The 19,984-nt window shown below is 34.0% G+C and overlaps 1 protein-coding gene across 2 annotated transcripts in view; it reads right to left on the reverse strand.

Moving 5' to 3' along the window:
- Positions 1–19,984, reverse strand: part of TPR (translocated promoter region, nuclear basket protein) — a 67,575-nt gene that overhangs the window by 38,981 nt on the left and 8,610 nt on the right. For both annotated transcript variants that reach the window (XM_032393221.1, XM_032393220.1), the window contains exons 8-25: positions 19,459–19,551; positions 18,971–19,051; positions 18,804–18,891; positions 17,888–18,028; positions 17,383–17,474; positions 16,927–17,124; positions 14,488–14,595; positions 13,785–14,011; positions 12,985–13,148; positions 12,204–12,337; positions 11,968–12,116; positions 10,613–10,775; positions 9,232–9,366; positions 8,381–8,521; positions 7,504–7,669; positions 6,124–6,290; positions 4,997–5,149; positions 4,493–4,609 (exon numbers count right to left, since the gene is read on the reverse strand). In XM_032393221.1, the coding sequence (XP_032249112.1) occupies positions 4,493–4,609; positions 4,997–5,149; positions 6,124–6,290; positions 7,504–7,669; positions 8,381–8,521; positions 9,232–9,366; positions 10,613–10,775; positions 11,968–12,116; positions 12,204–12,337; positions 12,985–13,148; positions 13,785–14,011; positions 14,488–14,595; positions 16,927–17,124; positions 17,383–17,474; positions 17,888–18,028; positions 18,804–18,891; positions 18,971–19,051; positions 19,459–19,551 (2,517 nt within the window). The remainder of the gene's footprint in view (positions 1–4,492; positions 4,610–4,996; positions 5,150–6,123; positions 6,291–7,503; positions 7,670–8,380; positions 8,522–9,231; positions 9,367–10,612; positions 10,776–11,967; positions 12,117–12,203; positions 12,338–12,984; positions 13,149–13,784; positions 14,012–14,487; positions 14,596–16,926; positions 17,125–17,382; positions 17,475–17,887; positions 18,029–18,803; positions 18,892–18,970; positions 19,052–19,458; positions 19,552–19,984) is intronic.

The following is a 19,984-nucleotide window of genomic DNA, read 5'->3' on the forward strand; positions in this document are numbered from 1 at the left end:
CAGCCTAAAGCCAGCAGAAGAAGGGAAATAAAGATTAGAGCAGAAATAAATCACATAGAAACCAAAAAAACCAGTAGAACAGATCAATGGAAGCAAGAACTGGTTCTTTAAAAAAATTAATAAAATTAATAAACCCCTACCCAGATTTATCAGAAAGAAAAGAGAAAGGACCCAAATAAATAAAATCACGAATGTGAGAGGAGAGATCACAACCAACACCACAGAAATACAAATAACTGTAAGAGAATATTATGAAAAATTATATGCCAACAAACTGGGCAATGTGGAAGAAATGGATGCATTCCTAGAGACACATAAACTACCAAAACTGAAAACAGGAAGAAACAGAAGAGTTGAACAGACCCATAACCACCAAAGTGAATGAGTAATCAAAAATCTCTGAACAAACAAAAGTCCAGGGCCAGATGGCTTCCAGGGGAATTCTACCACACATTTAAAGAAGAGTGAATATCTATTCTTCTCAAACTATTCCAAAAAAAATAGAAATGGAAGGAAAACATCCAAATTCATTCTATGAGGCCAGCATTACCCTCATTCCAAAACCAAAGACCCCACTAAAAAGGAGAATTATAGGCCAACACCCTGATGAACATGGATGCAAAAATTCTCAACAAAATCTTAGCAAATTGAATCCAACAGTACATTAAAAGAGTTATTCACTCTTAATCTCAGGAAACTAACTAAGGGTTGCTGGAGTGGTGGGGGGTGGGAGGGACGGGGTGGCTGGGTGATAGACATCGGGGAGGGTATGTGCTATGGTGAATGCTGTGAATTGTGTAAGACTGTTGAATCACAGACCTGCACCTCTGAAACAAATAGTACATATATTGTATGTAAAAAAAAAAAAAAAAGAAAAAAGAAGAAGATAGTAGGAAGGGAAAACTGAAGGGGGGGAAATCGTATGGGGAGATGAACCATGAGAGACTATGGACTCTGAGAAACAAACTGAGGGTTCTAGAGGGGAGGGGGGTGGGGGGATGGGTTAGCCTGGTGATGGGTATTAAAGAGGGCACATACTGAATGGAGCACTGGGTGTTATACGCAAACAATGAATCATGGAACACTACATCAAAAATTAATGATGTAATGTACGGTGAGGAACATAACATAATAAAATAAAACTTAAAAAAAAAAAAAAGAACCATTCACCACGATCAAGTGGGATTTATTCCTGGGCAGCAGTGGTGGTTCAATTTTGCAAATCAATCAACATGATACACCACATTAATAAAAGAAAGGATAAGAACCGTATGAACCTCTCAATAGATGTGGAAAAAACATTTGATAAAGTACGACATCCATTCATAAAAACCCTCAACAAAGTAAGGATGGAGGGAACATACCTCAATATAATAAAAGACCATATATGAAAAACCAACAGCTAATATCATCCTCAATAGGGAAAAACTGACAGCTTTTCCTCTATGGTCAGGAACAAGACAAGGATGTCCACTCTCACCACTGTTATTTAACACAGTACTGGAAGTCCTAGCCTCAGCAATCAAACAACAAAAAGAAAGGCATCCAAAGAAGCAAGGAAGGAGTCAAAATTTCAACTATTTGCAGATGACATGATACTTACAGAAAACCCAAAAGACTCCATCAAAAAATTGCTAGAACTGATACATGAATTCAGTAAAGTCACAGGACACAAAATCAATGTACAGAAATCTGTTGCATTTCTATATACCAATAATGAAGCAACAGAAAGAGAAATCAAGGAATCAATCTCATTTACAATTGCACCAAAAACGGTAAGACACCTAGGAATAAACCTAACCAAAGAGGTAAAAGATCTGTACTCTAAAAACTATACAATACTGATGAAAGAAATTAAAGATGACACAAAAAAATAGGAAGATGCTCATGGATTAGAAGAACAAATACTGTTAAAATGTCTATCCTACCCAAAGCAATGTATACATTTAATGCAATCCCTATTTTTCAGAGAGCTAGAACCATTTTTCAGAGAGCTAGAACAACCAACCCTAGAATTTGTATGGAACCACAAAAGATCCCGAATAGCCAAAGCAATCTTGAAAAAGAAAAGCAAAGCTGGACGCATCACAATTCCAGATTCCAAGTTATATTACAAGTTGTAGTCACCAAGATAGTATGATACTGGCACAAAAACAGACAAATAGATCAATGGAACAGAACAGAGAACCCAGGAGTGAACCCACAACTACTATATGGTCAATTAATCTTCAACAAAGCAGGAAAGAATATCTTATGGGAAAAGTCTCTTCAACAAATGATGTTGGGAAAATTGGACAGCCACACATGCAGAAGAATGCAACTGGACCACTTTCTTACACCATACACAAAAATAAACTCAAAATGGTTTAAAGACCTAAATGTGAGACAGGAGCCATCAAAATCCTCAAGGAGAACATAGGCAGTAACCTCTCTGACATTGGCTATAGCAACTTCTGACTAGATACGTCTCCGGAGACAACAGAAACAAAAGCAAAAATAAACTTTTGTGACTTTTTCAAAATAAAAAGCTTCTGCACAGCAAAACAAACAACAGAACTACAAGGCAACCTATGGAATGGGAGAAGATATTTGCAAATGACATATCTGATAAAGATTAGTATCTAAAATATGTAAAGAACATACCAAATTCAACACCCAAAAACCAATTAATCCAGTTAAAAATGGGCTTAAGACATAACAGATGTTTTTCCAAGACATACAGATGGCTAACAGACACATGAGAAGATTCTCAACCTCACTAATCATCAGGGAAATACAAATCAAAATTACAACGAAGATATCACCTCACGCTTGTCAGAATGGCTAAAATGAACAATACACGAAACAATAGATGTTGGCAAGGATATGGAGAAAGGGGAACCCTCTTACACTGTTGGTGGCAATGCAAGCTGGTGCACCTACTCTGGAAAACAGTATGGAGGTTCCTCAAAAAGTTAAAAATAGAGGGGCGCCTGGGTGGCTCAGTCGTTAAGCGTCTGCCTTTGGCTCAGGTCATGATCCCAGGGTCCTGGGATCGAGCCCTGCATCGGGCTCCCTGCTCAGCAGGAAGCCTGCTTCTCCTTCTCCCACTCCCCCTGCTTGTGTTCCCTCTCTTGCTGTCTCTCTCTCTCTCTGTGTCAAATAAGTAAATAAAATCTTTAAAAAAAAAAAAAAAAGGCTAAAAATAGAACTACCCTATGATCCAGCAACTGTACTACTAGGAATTTTCCAAAGGATAAAAAAATACTGATTCGAAGGGACACTTGCACAACCCCAATGTTTATAGCAACATTATCAATCATACCCAAATTATGGAAAAAGCCCAAATGTCCACTGACTGATGAAGGGATAAAGAAGGTGTGGTGTATATATACAATGGAATATTACTCAGCCATAAAAAAGAATGAGATCTCACTATTTGCAATGACGTGGATGGAGCTACAAAGTATTGTGCTAAACAAAACAAGTTGGAGAAAGACAAATACCATATGATCTCACTCATGCGTGGAATTTAAGGAAAAAAACAAATGAACATGGGGCAAAAGAGAGGCAAACCAAGTAACAGACTCTTAACTATAGAGAACAAACTGAGGGTTACTGGAGGGAAGTTTGGTGGGGGGATAGGTTAAATAAGTGATGGGGATGAAGGAGGGCACTTGTGAAGAGCACTGGGTGTTGTATGTAAGTGATAAACCACTAAATTCTACACCTGAAAATAGTATTACATTGTACGTTAACTAACGAATTTTAAAAAAAATTGGAGAAAAACAACAACCCCCAATCCCAAAACAAAGAAGAAATATTAAAGAACTATTCAAAATGAAACTTATGAAGACTATGTAGCAATTTGGAGGGTGAAATAAAGGCTAAGTATAACTCAGGTATGTAAAAATACATGTGTACACATGCATACAAACTTAAAGTCAACAAAAGGAAATGATAATAATTTATTTTAATATTGCGTTATGGATATATTCATTTTAATTCCCAATATTGTATTTGGCAATAAGCCAAGGATAATTCATTTTTGTCTAATTACTTTGAAGTATCTTCCCCTGTATTCAATTTTTAAAGTAATCTTCGTACATACACGTACTATGTACAAGTAAGCAATAAATGTGACCATTTTGCACCAAAAAAAAAAAAAATTGTCACGAAATGGTTATTCATATATCACCCAACTTAAAAATGAGAACATTATTAATCTCCTTACTTGTATTCCTTTCCCATTCTATTTCAGTTTTATTCTCACTCGTATTTTTATATTTTTTCCCCATTTGTGAAGATTGATTTGTAAATGGTTATCACACTATTTACTTTTAGCCTTCACATACACTTTTCAGCTGATCTTAGTCCAAGTTCCACAACAGTGTAAATAACTTTGCATTTCTGTAAGGTTCACCCATCCCCCAAATGTATTAATATACTCCAAGAACTGTTCCCTAGGATCAAATCTCATTTCTCAATAACTGGCTACAAGATCAACACTTACCTGTTCCTGACAGTCACGTCTGGCTTGCTGTTCATTACTCAAAGCTGTGCTTGCTCTCTGAAGAGCTTCTTGTACTTCGTTCTGAACGCTGTTGAGTGTTTTCTTTAACTCAGATAACTAAACCAGAAGAACAACATTAAAACCAGAGTTAACTGCAAACTAATTTTATAGTAAAGGCAGATTTTAAATATCCAACTAGCCCAAAGGGACTTCTTACTAAATTTAAAAGATAACTTGATGTTATCTGCACACACTCTGAAGGTCTATTATATTCACTATAATACCAGTCAATGCTCAGGCAGAGGCTTCTAAAAAGCAGCACTTATAACTACTACCATAAAGTAGTCTAAAATCCTCAAAAGAAAACATCTACAGACCTAAAGAGCAGAGTAACACATGAAACTATTGTTAAATTTGTGTTCAATCAGTATCTGCTGAGATATTAATGAGCTATTCAAATCCTTACACACATAGAAGACTGATAAGGTTAATAAACCAATTTACCTGTTGTTCCATGCTCTCTATGGCTTTTCTCTTATCATCCTGAAGTTCCTGTTTTTCCTTCTCTACTTCCATCAACTTCTTTTCCAACTGTGTCTGAAACTCAGCTGACTCTTTTAAACGAACTTCAATATTCTTACGTACTTCTTCTGTGACCTTTACCATCATCCAAATAATAGGATATAAAAATTATACACATTTAAAGTTATACAATTAGTTTCTCTAGGTCTAAACTAAATTTGAAAAGTATTAAAAATTAACATTTGCCTTGTATTAAAAAAAAAATCCATCAATGCTGATCAAAGAGTTTAAAAACATTTAAAATCTTAAGCTACCTCTTAACTTGGCTACTAGCCATTTTTCTTTTGAAGTGAAATTTCCAGTTCCCCATTTCTCTCTCAATCCTCATATCCACTTGCTGCCAAATCTGTCCATTCTACCACTGAAAGGTTTTTTCCCCACATATCTTGATTTTCATGACGCCAAGCACAAAAGCATCTTTTAAAACTGTGGCCCTAGACTATTGCTATAGTCACTAAAAAAAACTCTATCCTCCAATCTACTACACTTTAATTAAAACAAATTCTGATTTTAACATGTTGGAAAAAAATCAAGAGCGCTCTAATAATCTAACAGAATATGATTTAATATGACATTCAAAACCTTTCACATTTGGTTCTTGGTACATTTATAATTCTATTTCTCATTATTTCATTTCACAAAGTCAATACACTAGCCCACCTGTTCTCATCTGAAGTCTTTTTTACTTGGCTGAGGGTTCTTACTATATGGAATTACCTTCTACCTTTGACTATCCAAATGATACTTTTCTTTAAAGACTGAAAAAATGCCATCTCCCTCTCTGTCATGCAGGAGATAAATAACCTTACTTCCCTCCCATTCACACCAACATTTGATCTGTACCTTTCTTACAGCAATTATACTCTCCTTTGTTTTACGAATTTTGTGGGTTTTATCTGGCTTATTAGACTTAAGTACTTTTAAGGTGTAAGAGGTAAACACAATGATGTCACTTGAACTCACATTTACTAGAGTGCTTACACACAGCAAGCTCCTAATTAAAAAAAAAAAGTTAAGTGCATTCAAATTGAATTTAAAATTGTATATACCTGTTTTTCCTTGTTAAGAGATTCTTCTAAACTAGTAACCATTGCTCGATACTGTTCCACATTACTAGTACTTGTTTTAAGTCTCTCCTTCAAATCATTAACTTGCTCTTCTGCCTGCCTTAGCTGACTCAGAAGATCATCCACATCTTCTTTGTTGGTAGGCTGACCTAAAAGATTTAAGAGCTTTCTTAAAATTAACATTTTAAATGACATTAGAGATGACTATTATCTAACAATTTGTGAAATCAGGATTAAGGCTCAAATGTAGAAGTACTTATCTAAAAAGTATATTTCATCCCATGCTAAATGCCAAAATAAAAACAGGTATTTTGTCAGATATTGTTATTTCTTCTTCAAAATATCAAATATTTGAAATCTGCTATTACAAATATTACAAAGATCTTTAAAGAATACTAAATATTTGTACTAAACTGAGGGAGCTACTTGAAGATACTACCAGATTCTTAATTTATTATTTAAACACTGCTTACTCTAAAACACTAAATCTTAAATCATTCAATTTTCATCCTAAAATCCATGGGAAAGGAAGAAATTGCATATTGAAAAGGATATTTTCTTATCATTTATCTGTAAGAATGCACTACTGACTACTGAAAACCTATATAACCACTATATCTTTATGTATCATATACACATATATACATAGACACATACATACCTATTATATCATTTTTTAAAGGTTACCTGGACTGAAGGCTTTGCATCTGAAATGGTGTATTCATAGAGAAGCATAATGAAACAAATCTTTCACCTAAGGCTATCAATGAACAATGATTATGACTACTACTCTAAGAGAGACCAAACAAATCAATTATTTCTGTAAGTGAGCAGAGTTGTAACAAGGGAGAGTTGAAAATTCAAGTATTAACTCTCCTCAAAGGAAACATTTTAAAGTATCAATAAATGGTTTCAACAACTGGAAAACTAGAGCATACCTTGGTCAGGTGCCATACAGAACTATTCTGAATCTTCTAGGTCTGCAAATTTATTAATTTAAGGCTAAAACCAAGCTTTACTATATGAAGAATAAGAAGGTTTTTTTTCTCTTTTGCTATTATCCACAAAGAATAGGCTATTTATTTACAAGATATGTTATCAGCCTAAAAATGTACTTTACTGGGGCACCTGGGTGGCTGTCGGTTGAGCATCTCCTTCGGCTCAGGTCATGATCCCAGGGTCCTGGGATGAAGCCCCGAGTCATGCTCCCTGCTCAATAGTCTGCTTCTCCATCCCCCTCTCCCCGCTGCTCATGCTTGCTTGCTCGCTCTCTAACTTGCTCTCTCTCAAATAAATAAAATCTTAAAAAAAAAAAAGGGAAAAAAAGTACTTTACTATCAGTCCACTTAATTATTGATTTACCTTTACCAGTTCTCTGTGAGGACTGAGAAGCAAGCTGGACTTCCATATTACTGAGGTGCTGTTTCAATGTACCAATTTCCTTCTGAGCATTTTTTAGTAGTTCTTTTGTGTTAAGATGAAGATTTGTCTCAGAATCCAGCTGTCTCTTTGTATCTAAAAGTTGAACCTAAAAAAAAAATACATTAATCCTGTGAACGCTATCTTTAGGTTCTTAAGTAACTAGAGGTTCACATTATCTTTTTATAATACTTTAAACTCTGGCCCAGATAGAGTAACAGAAACCAGATCTGAATAACAGAAACCAGATCTGAAATAACTGAAGGAAAAAAAAAAAAGTCATCAGTGCATACATGTGACATTACCCTAGGCAGGGTTAAGAATCATCCAAAGAGACTGGAGTGAAGAGTGTCTGGTGCTCATAGAGAGTCAGGAATAATGCCCAGCAGCCAGACTGAAAACACAATTCATTGGACACTGGGACTGAAAACACTTATAATTCATTGGACACTGGGATTAGTATTCAGGAAGATCTCACCTTAATAGTGGGGAATAATTAGTTATAGACGGAGCATTGTTTTGGAAAGCTAATAAATCATAAAAAGCAAGAGAATTGAACTATTTTCAATTATTGCATCCCAGAACAAAACCCAGGATTTACAGGAATATAAAAATATCTAGCACCTAATAGGATAAAATTCACAATGTATGGCACCCAACCAAAAATTACTAGGCACACAAAGAGGCAAGAAAAACTTAACAGCTTGAAAGAAGTCTCTTCAAAACCATGTTTCAACAGGAGATGGCGGTGTACCTACATACCAGCTTCATTTCTGGAAATAAACAATTTACAGAAATTCATAATACTAAGCAGACTCACATCTAGATTTCTAGTAAGTGTATGCCTTTGTTCCACCTCATTTTCCAGCTTCTTCTTTAGATGAGATATCTCATGTTCCAGTTTTTCAATCTGGTTATTAAGCCTTTGTTTGGTTTCTGTTTCAGATCGCTCTAATATTCCCTAAGGTAAAAAAAGATTTTTGGTTATGCTTAAGAAAAAAGTTAAAAAAGCAATACAAAGAAAATTAAGGCTACAGAGAAATTACAGGATTACAACCTACTTCTTAAAGAAGTTAAAATCTAGAATATTTACCAAGAGTCTTTTGACATTTTTCATATTACAATATCTATTTAGGGGTCCTGGGTGGTTCAGTCAGTTAAGCATCTGCCTTCGGCTCAGGTCATGATCCCAGAGTCCTGGGACTGAGCCCTGCACTGGACTCCCTGCTCAGCAGGAAGTCTGCTTCTCCCTCTGCTCCTCACCCTGCTCTTGTGCTCCCTGCTCCCTCTCTCTCTCTCAAATAAATAAATAAAATCTTTAAAAATATATATCTATTTAATAAAGAAAAAAGAAACATACTACAAGAGTCATTCAAATTTCCTGAAATTTTAAAAGAATTAATCTTATAAACAATTAAACTGCACAGGACTCTGTAAATATAGATCTGACGATGAAAACTGCCAAACGCACAGTTTCAATCATTTCTGTTTCAAGGTTTTATTTAGAATATTGGCATGTCCTAAAATAAACCTCAAAACTCAATTATCATCATTATGTGTGACAAAAGTGACAGAAAAATTTTCTAATTAAGAACCCAAGAGGATACAATGTTAAAACTACTTAAATTTAACTTCGAAAATTTTTTTCTATGGGTGTTTTTGTCTGTTTACCTGAATTGTCTGCAGATTAGTCAGCAGCAAGTTTTGCCCTCTTTGTTCAGCTAATAAAGACTCTCTCTGCTGAGAAAGACGGACTTCTGACAATTTAAGCATTTCCTTTTCCTTTTTCAAGTTTTCTGCTCTTACCTTGAGGCAAATACAAGTAAAAGAAAAAAATGCTGCAAACTAATGTGTCAAATGCAGTAACACCATTATAAAATTAAAATGACACTTCATTACTATGTATTTCTTAATGCTAATTAGAGACGAGGACATCTCTTCATTATATAAGGATTTAGAACTCTTTGAAGTTTCATGTGTTGAAATATGAAGCAAAAGTTATTGGGAATATCAACAGATCAAAGGAAAAAATCTTGCAATTACCACATTTATGATTTCTCTGCTCTTAACAAATCAGATTTTAGAACAAGCAAAAAAAAAAAAATCTAAAACATCAGAGTAAAAGAAACAAAACTGCAAAATTTTGCTATAGTCACACCTACATACTACTAAATTACAGAAGTTTTAGAATCCAAACTTGGTTTCTAAGTATCTGAGAGTGCCGAATGATTTATCTCAACTTTTTTTTTTCCTCATAAAGAGTACAATCTGATCCTCAGATTTGGGAGGCTGCTCTGAAAATCAATATCCTCAAAGTATTCACATTTATATAATAAATCATAAATAAGCAATCATAAAACTTACTCCACCAGTTTGAAAAAGTGATGCCTCCATTCCCCACAAATGTGTGAGTACGTAACAATGAAAGAATGTAGCCAATAGAATAAGAACACCTAAGTTTAAGTCCCAACCAACCAAATCTTTCATGACTATCCTAAACAGGACACTTAACTTTCGAGTGTTTCTCCAAGGTAAAATGGGGGACAACTGCACCTTGTTCATAAGTAATGATCAAAAAGTTGTAACTTTATAAAAAAGTAAAACATCATATAAAATTCATCAAGAATCCAGTATTTAATTGAAAGTACTGTCAATTTCTAACAGGCATTTGTATTCATGTTGAAATTCAGAAATATAATTTAATGCTAAATTTTTATACTGCCTTTTATCAGAAATGAGCAAGAATGAATGAAATATTCATTTGTCTTTGTTGTAACTGGAGAAACAGTGACTTACAAATTTAGTATGAAATGGAAGACTTGTAAGGAAATCTTAATCCAAAAAAACCAAACTTTTCCCAGTTTAGTTTGGACAGAACCAACCACTGGATTGATGCACAACTGGATATTTGGAAACTATGTAATAAGGACTTCAAATCCACAAACCTCTCAAACATCTGTATCATGTCAACCAGTAAAATCAAAGTAATAACTAAAAAACAAATGTCAAATGCAATTTATAATGCAAGTCAGAGGAGGGAAATTGGTCTCACTTCCGCAACAGCTAGCTTTTCATTTGCTCCTCTCAAATCCTGCGTCATTGTATTGATGATCTGTTCCTGCTTTTGAGTTGTTGCAGTGAGTTTCTGATTTCTCTCATGTAGGGATGTGATTTCTCGACGATATCCTTCAACATTATCTTGTAACATTTCATAACTTATGAGAGAAAAATAATTCTATAAGCAACTGAAATACTATATCCTAGGTCAGTGCCTTAAGGAACTTCACAACAGCTTAATTTCACATGAATAATAACATGAGGGGCGCCTGTGTGGCTCAGTCTGTTAAGCGTCTGCCTTCGGCTCAGGTCATGATCCCAGGGTCCTGGGATTGAGCCCCGCATAGGGCTCCCTCCTCAGCAGGGAGTCTGCTTCTCCCTCCATTCATGCTTGGTCTCTCACTTTCTCTGATAAATAAAATCTTTGAAGAAAAAATTTTAAAAAACCAATGTGAAAAAAGTAGTTTGTATAATAATGTAAAATCTTCAACTCCAAATTTAATAGTTAAGTTTAAATTCTAAATAAGCTTTAAATTCTACTTTCATGTTGAATTAACTTTTTAAGCTAGGTCATTCATAAGAACTTTAATCACATTCAAAACAATGCCAATATAATGTTGATATATCAAACATCCACCATGATACGGTATGCAATTTAAGGTATTTATGCATGGTTAGAGAGGGAGTTTTGCAGATCCTTTAGCCTCTGTAATTCTTTCTAATTTCTTACGTGCTTGAAAGCTTACAGAATGGTTGGCTACAGCTATCAGCATAGGGAAAAAAAAAAGTGCTTTTACCTGGGGTATCAAATTGTTGGACTGTATGGAGGAAAACTACCTGCCATATCCTGATAAAAACACAGTTTTTTTTATCATGTAGGATACACAGGAATAAATTTTGTCCTAACCCGCTAAACTACTAATAACTATAAAATGAGATTTACTGTTATTCCTTTACAAATGACCAAGAAAGTGAATTTTCCCAAAATAATCTAGCACTTGCTTCTCTTCTAGAGAAGGCTGAATGAAATTTGTTCATATACCTCTCATTCTCTGATGCATTTATAAATAATTAAGTCCTACAGAAACAACACATCCTTCAATCTCAGGAAGGAAAAGTAGCAACATTCCTCACATCAACTTCAACTTTCTAAATAAGTATCTGGACTCCTTAGGAATGCCCAAGAGAATCATAAACCAATATTAAAAAAATGAACCCCCACAGCTTCTCACCCTAGAGTACGGTCCACAAATAAGTAACACTCTTGTAAATTAATCCTTGAATTTGATTCATTTGAATACTGAAGTTTAGACTATTAGGCTATTAATTTTTGAACAACAGAAAATTTACCGTTTAGAAGCAAAGTCTAGTTGTGTAGAAATTTTGGTGTTTTGTGATCGCAAATCTGTAATTTGATCCTGAAGTTTCTCAAGCTGCTCATTTTGTATTTTTTCATTATCTGCCTTTTCTTTTTTGTAATTCTCAAAAATTTCCTGCAACTGAATATTGGAGAAATTATTAAAAGATGACAACCTGTGTTCTCAAAGAACCTAACCCAAGATAAAGGTGTAATGATGAGGTTTCACCTGTTTAAGGGCAGCCTTGGCTTCTATGGCCTCTGCAGACTCAATTACAGGTACTGGAGCAGGAGTGGAAGCAGTCTGGGATGTACTTGAACGTTTTGGAGTTGATGCAAGAGAAATATCATCTAAGCTTGAAGCTTCAGAAATGTAAAAAGAATGATATAACATTTCTTATTACAAGTATCACTACCAAAATAAGTTAGACTTATTTAAATAAAATGATAAGATTATAGAGATTATGAGAGAAGGAATCTACTAAATAACCTATTAAAATTATTTTTGGTTTTTGGTTAGAGACAATATTTGCAGATGAAATGTTAAAACAAAACTTAACTAAAAGGTCATGGAGATATAATGTATAGCATGGGAGTATGATCAGTGATACTGTGATAACTTTGTATGGTGACAGAGGGCAACCAGACTTATCGTGGGAGTCATTTCATATTGTATGGAAATGTCAAACCGTCATGAGGCACACCTGAAACTAATAGCATATTGCATGTCAATTATACTTAAAAATACATAAACACAGTAATTCATGGACTCGAAGATACACATTTTTCAACAATGGTCAGCATTTCTTCTTTCTTAGTCATTCCTAAATAACTGTATGTTTTAGACTTGGTGATGTTATGATCAATCATATATGGTAGTTAAATCTGTAGTTACCATTCAGTGGAGCGGACAGTGCTTATGATGTTGCAAAATCTACTCTATAATATACATTTAAAAAATATTTCCCAAAATTACTTAAAATTTTTTAGGATAATATATAAAAACCTACCATGTAAAGGAATGGCAACTCCTGTTGTTTGTGACAACAAAATGCGGTACATGTCACGCTGACGAACTATGGAATCAACAAGCTGCATTTGATGTTGTCGTGACTCACGGAGTTGTTCTAATTCAGTGAGGGCATTCTCAAGTTTTAGCTGAAGCTCAGCAATTCTGCAGAAAAAGAAATCAGTCTATTGCACATGACTGAGATTGAGAGGCAGTTATAATTTCAAACTATAAACTAATAAACATTTTACCATCTATCATATTAAGCATAATGTATTTTTGTCTCTCTTACCCTTTCTTTCTTCTGCTGGCATCTTAAGAACCACTTTTAAAATCTTCACCATACAGGACTCAGGTACTTACCAAAGTCATCCGAAAAATCTATTTGCAAAAATCAAACCAGTTCCACTCAGTCCAAACCCCAGTCTTACTTTTATAGCCATTGCTCTTTCTCTAGCACCAAACACTTTTTTGGAAAAAATTTGTTACTCTGCTTGAATAATTCTACATTATCTTCTCCCCAAAGCCTGGTCTGTTCCCTTAAACCCAGGCTAGGTCCTCATCTCTACACTCCCAATGATAGGCTTTTATCCATTACAGCACTAATCACACTGAATTAAAATTATCTACTTATCTATTTTATTCTTACGATCAATTTCATCCATAAATTGAGATCCCAGAGAGTAAAAATTTTTTTTTGTATTGTCGCTCAATTTTTTTTAAGTATACAGCACGATTAGGGACACATAAGATATTTTCAATAAACATTTGCTAAACAAACCAAGGTAGTCAATAGCTTACTTGGATGAAGTTGTTTCTTGTTCCTCTCTTTCTCTGGTTTCCCCAAGTTCTCTAAGGGCCACTAAGAGACGTTGATTTTGCTGCTGAAGTTCTTCAATATTTCTATAAGATACTAGATGCTGTGATATTACTTCAGACGAACTACTTATATCAGCAGAGCTTACTTCCTCATCACGAATTACATGATTACCCCTTGCTTCTTCAAGTTCCATCAAAAGCACTCTAATCTAAAAACAAAGTTAGTTTGTTACCAAATAGTATTGACTTTGACTCTGGAAATGTTTAGAATAGAAATCTGCAAAATTTTTCATAAAGTATTACTTTATGAACACCATCAGTTAGTATTAAATTATTTTAAAAATATTAAGATTATTGTTTTAGATATTAACATCTAAAAAAATTTTAATGGGAAAAATTATTTTTCATTTCTATATTATCTTATTTATCCTTGAATTATTCCATTTATTACAACCAGTAGTTACAATCTGAAAATTTATCAAACACTTAAAAAAAAAAAAAAAAAAGGAAGGGCTATGAAAAAGCAAAAAACAATGACTAGGCTACAATTCTGCTAGAGTCGTATTCCTAACCGATGAGAATTTCATATGCAGTAGTTCTATCTTAGATACCTGCAAACAGATTTAAACATTATTGGGCAGTCTGTTTAGAAAAAAAAATAGGAAAAGAAACAAAAAATTCTAACCTGTTGTGAAAGATCTTTTATTTGTATTTCCATCCTTTGATTGTCTCTTTCAAGCACAGATGAATGTTTGTTAGCTTTATCAGTGTCCTCCTGCAATCGCTGAATCTCCTTTAAAATGTAAATTAAAGTGAAAATTCTGCATGCCCTTCTAAGATCTATACAAATGAAGCAGTTATATGAATAACAAAAATATATAGTGCTCAAATACCACAGTCAACTGATAAACTAAAAACATTCTATTTATGATATAGTAGTTATGAAAGAGTAATTCTCTACAAACATGAACACATATATTTCTTAATATCTCAAGTACTGCTCATCATGTTTATCACTATGTGCAAACAGTGGAGAATCTGCTACTTCCCTCCCAATTAACTGTAAACTACAATCTTACAGCCGTACCAAATTAATACTGTGTATCAAATGATGTCACAGACATACTCTCAAAAGCTGTGTTGAGAGGAAAATAAAGGACTATATACAATGCCAATCATTTCTACACGACTTAAAGAGAAATAAAGATCAAACGAAGTAAAGAATGTTGAGTAAGATGTGTAAGACTTGCTTGTATAAAAAAGGCATCAGGAATTACTTCTAAAGCAGCAGCCAATCGTACGAGGCTGTTAAAAAGACACATTATATGCAGTGCTTTGTTACTAAGTTCTGCATCCCAGTTATCACTAAGGATTTAGGGGCACAGTTTTAAGAAGCCTGATAAAAAGCACAAAATATGTTTGAAATCTTATGTTTTATTTCAAATTCATACAAATTTTACTTCTTAATGAGCTGCTTTTACATTATAATGTCTTAAATACTATCCAAGTGAAACATGGCTCATATTTATGCTGGTGTTTCAAGTACCTGAGTACATTGTCCTAAAGGTATGTATACGCTAATTTCAGTAGAAACAGGTATGTGACAAAATGAAGGAGGCAAATATTCATGAGAGATGGCAATTATACAAATCTGCTGAGTTCAAAATGGGATTCACTAAACTGCTAAGGAAGAAATAAGTGGTTATAAGACTCTAACAAATGAACATCAAAGAACCTAGACTGGAGGACACACAATGTATGTTATGGACAGAAGATTGTTATAAAGAAAATACAGAAATTATCTTTAAATTCTTTGCTAGTTTTGAAAAAAGTATGTAAGGGATTTTTATTATTATACCCTACATTAGTGAAAAAGGAACAAACAGGTTTTTTCCAGAATGAACATCTGCTATTATTTGAGCCTGAAAGCCCTTGTACCTCACTATTCTCTTCAGACAATAAGCTCCAGGAAGAACACTCTCAACACTGAGAAACTTGAGAAGATCTAATTATACTCAAGGGACTTCTTTTCAAACCACGGGGGGAGGGAGGGGTGCGGATATTAAAAAGCCGACAGCCTGTTAGATGTCATATGACTCAGGAGAAAAAGACCGTTAGATATACCCAGATTTAAACTGACATCTAAATTGTAATACCAACAGCAACAATATTTTAAGTTTGAATTAAGGATACAACTTATTTATACTATTTTTTCCCAGGGAAAAAAAATTTATCAGTTTAGGACAGCAGATACAAAAGGTTACTGAATTTTCTCAATAAAATTTGTTTAATAAATCTTGAGTTCTTCTCAGTATTAAGCTGTACCCTATAAGCAAAATTATGTCAATATATTCTTTTTTAATTATTATCTAGTAAAAAGGAATCTTAAAAGGTAAGGTATTTATGAATTTCCTTGGTACTTCAAATTTGCAAAGGAAGAGTAACAAAACAATGTATACAAAAGTTTGCCAAGTTGTAAAATGTTATAAAAAAGGAGTTCTTCCCTATGGTCAAACATTACCACTTCTAGACAGAGTATCAGAACTGTCTGACAAAGAATGACTATGACAAATTTACAAGAGTTCTATTACAAAGACAGATTATTATTTTAATTTGAAGAGTAGCCCAAGGAGATTTGGCTATTCATCATCCACTACAGATTCCTACAGAAAACATCTCTAATGTCTTAAAAAAAAATAGAAGAGGCTCCCATAATTTTAGCTGAATAAGAACATTTCATGATTATAGGAGTTTAATAATGTAGAATTACCCTATCACTGAAAAGCATAATTAGCTTTTTCTGACTCAAATACTTTATTTTTTTAAGAGACAGAGAAGAGAGAGAGAGAGAGGGGGTTAGAGAGAGAGGGAGAGCGAGCACGCACAAGCAGGGGGAGGGAAAGAGGGAGAAAGAGAATCTTAAGCAGGCTCCACACCAGATGGAGCCCGATGCAGGACTCGATCTCTGAGACCATGACCTCAGATAAAATCAAGAGTTTGGACGCTTAACTAACTGAGCCACCCAGGCGCCCCATTAAATACCTTAATTCTAAGAAAGAATTACCTCTTAAATCATTTCTCATATATATTTTTCCCACAGTTAAAATTTAAGAATGGAACCAACCTTCATGGCTTGTTCAAGCTTCACAGATAAACTTGCCACAGCTTTCTGTGCACGTTCATACTCCTCACGCTGGCGTTTCAAAATTGGTGCTTTGGCTTCAACTTCTTTCACTATTTCATCTAGATACTTATTAATTCTTTTATTCTCTAGTTTCTCCAAAAGCAATTGATCCTGAGTTTCCACATAAGCATTATACAGCTGAAAGGAGAAAAAGGGTTGTTTCAAATCTAAGCATAATAACAGAAGCATATAATCAATCTAGCTTCATAATAAATATGCATTAGCACTTACATAAAATGGAAATGTTTCCTACATGTTGCAAGAATCAGAAACCAAGAAAGCTTTTCTTAAAATGATCCATTACGTATTAGATGATTTTAAGAATAATTTTCCTGAGCATTAAATTTCAGCAAATTTCCTTTTGAAGGAGAAAGTAAGATTTAATACCATTCTTACCTCAGTTAATTTCATGCCGGGTTTCACTATCTTAGCTACAGCTGCTGCAGTAGGAGACATAGCTGCAAGCTCTTCTTCAGATAATATGGCTCCTGTGCCGACACACAGAAATCTAGTGTATTTCTGTAATATTTCACACTAAAGGCAGCAATTATTTTTTCCAAGACGAGTAAATGTGACACCTACTAAATATTACATATAAATTCCTATGCAGATTTTTAAATATGACATCAAATTGACACATAACATAATCCAATTCTAAAAACCATGCAGTAAGAATAGTTAAAAATGTTCTGGAAATTGACACACAATTATGTGTGATCAAATGGTACTTATATTTGACAATAAAGATACGAATAGGTATTAATTTTATACTAAAAAAACTTGATGGAGTTTCCTACATCACAACAAGATAGAGAAATACTATTAGTGGAAATTAGTGAGAACTATACAGGAAGTCCTAATATTTCATTCAAGTCATTAATAAGCATCTATTAATCCATACCTTTACGTTTTGTGGCAGAAAGCAGGTCATTTGCATTCTCTAATTCCTTCTCCAATTTTCCTATTTTCTCAAGCATTTCTTTTTCCATTTGATCCTTAGATTCCTCCACTTCTAAAAGATGATCTTGTATTGCTTTATTGGCTAAAAACATTTTTAAAGACAGAATATCCAAACATACAATTAAAATCTTGGAGTTTATAAAATGTAACAGCATAGTCATTATTTTTCCCTTCAGCAGACATTAAATTCTAGACAGGCTATGGTTGCCAGTTATCCTCTGAAAGCTCTTGCTCTACTTTTAATTCCTGAAATGTCCTGGCCTGCTGAATGTACTTCTCCTTTTCATGTCTCATCCGTGGGGAAAATAAGGGAACTCAAAGTAAAAAAGTGGCTCTGAGTATCTCCTTGGTTTTATTCTGATCTTTAGTCTAGAACACAGAAAATAACTAGAAAAGATCATATAAACAACTTACATTACACTAGCAAAAAAAACCCAAAAACCAAAACCAAAACCAAAAACTTGCATTTAAAAAGCAAGAATACATGAAAATCAAGACTTTAAAATATACAGTTTTTAACCTAAAAAGTGAGGCTTATTTATGGATTAAGAGAATACCCAAACTATAAACCCATATGTACTTATCAAAGAAAAATTTCCTGTTAGAAACCAGACCGTATATACTATTTAAGATGAAAAAACTCAGAAAAACAGTAGCTTTCTGTATTTTCAAATATCTTATCTGTTGAAAATATAATTCAGAGTTTCTTACTCCAAGATTCTTTCTTCTATACCAAATTTTGTCTCTAATAAGATTAATCTAACTTCTAAATCCAATAATCTACACAAAGGTAAAGGAAAAAAAAATACCTTTTATCTAAAAAACAAAATAATCTTCCCATAATTAAAAAATTTTACCTTCTCCAGCTTCTTTCAAAAGTTTGTGTAGTTCATCCACTGCTCGGGTCAGTTCACTGCTCTTTGCCTCTGAGTCATCAGCAGCACTCTAAAATTTAATCTTAAAAAGTTACTGGACACCCAAAAATGCAACATTAGGATACTAAAATGTGTGGTTGGGCATTTACCTTGTATAGATTAGAGAGCTTTATGTGAGCATTTAATTCATTGTGGAATTTCTCTTCCATACTGGCCTGCTGTTCCTTGGCCTACAAAAAAGACCCAATTACAGCAGTCTCGTTTGAACTGAATTTAGAATGCTTATCGAACGTTAAGATAAAAAAAAACAATTTGTAAAGAGATAAAAATTAACATCAGTTTCAGGATAAAGATGAATTACCTTAAAGTTAAAATACTGCTGATATTTTTATCTTAAAGTGTAATACTACAATGATATTAAAATTAACCATACTCATTTTCAGACAGTACTTTGGATATAGTATGTGATTGCCATTTTTCAATCTAGCTATTTCAGCTTAGCTACAGCATATGAGAGTGTCCTGGCCATTTTATGGTATCAGAAACAGTTTAAAACATGAAATCATGTAAAAAATAATAGCCTCATAAGTGCTTTAATATTTTTGGAAAAGAGAAATTTTAAAGTGGTCATCTCCACCTCTTTCAGTTTGGTCAACAGCTCTTCTACATGTTTTTGAAGATTTTCATTTGATGTTTTCAAGCCATTCATCTGTTCTTCCATTCTAGAAGCCTAGAAATAGAAAAGTTGGATGGAGAGAGGATGTTGTATTAACTAAAATTAATTTGATATGAAGTTTAGCTGCCAAGTGAAAGCAAAATAATGCCCTACACCCAAAAAAGGGTTTCACATAAAACATGTTTATTTAAGGGACGCCTGGGTGGCTCAGAGGTTGAGCGTCTGCCTTCGGCTCGGGTCCTGATTCCGGGGCCCGGGTATTGAGCCCCGCATCGGGATCCCTGCTAGGCGGGAAGCCTGCTTCTCCTTCTCCCACTCCCCCTGCTTGTGTTCCCTCTCTCGCTGTGTCTCTCTCTGTCAAATAAATAAATGAAATCTTTAAACAACAACAACAAAAAAAAAACATGTATATTTAAGAAAATGAAAAATAATAGCTTACGGAACAACACATTTGGATTTAGCTCACAAAATTTACCACCACTTTTAA

This window comes from Phoca vitulina, unplaced genomic scaffold (genome assembly GCF_004348235.1).
Source record: "Phoca vitulina isolate PV1807 unplaced genomic scaffold, GSC_HSeal_1.0 scaffold71, whole genome shotgun sequence".
Taxonomy (NCBI): domain Eukaryota; kingdom Metazoa; phylum Chordata; class Mammalia; order Carnivora; family Phocidae; genus Phoca; species Phoca vitulina.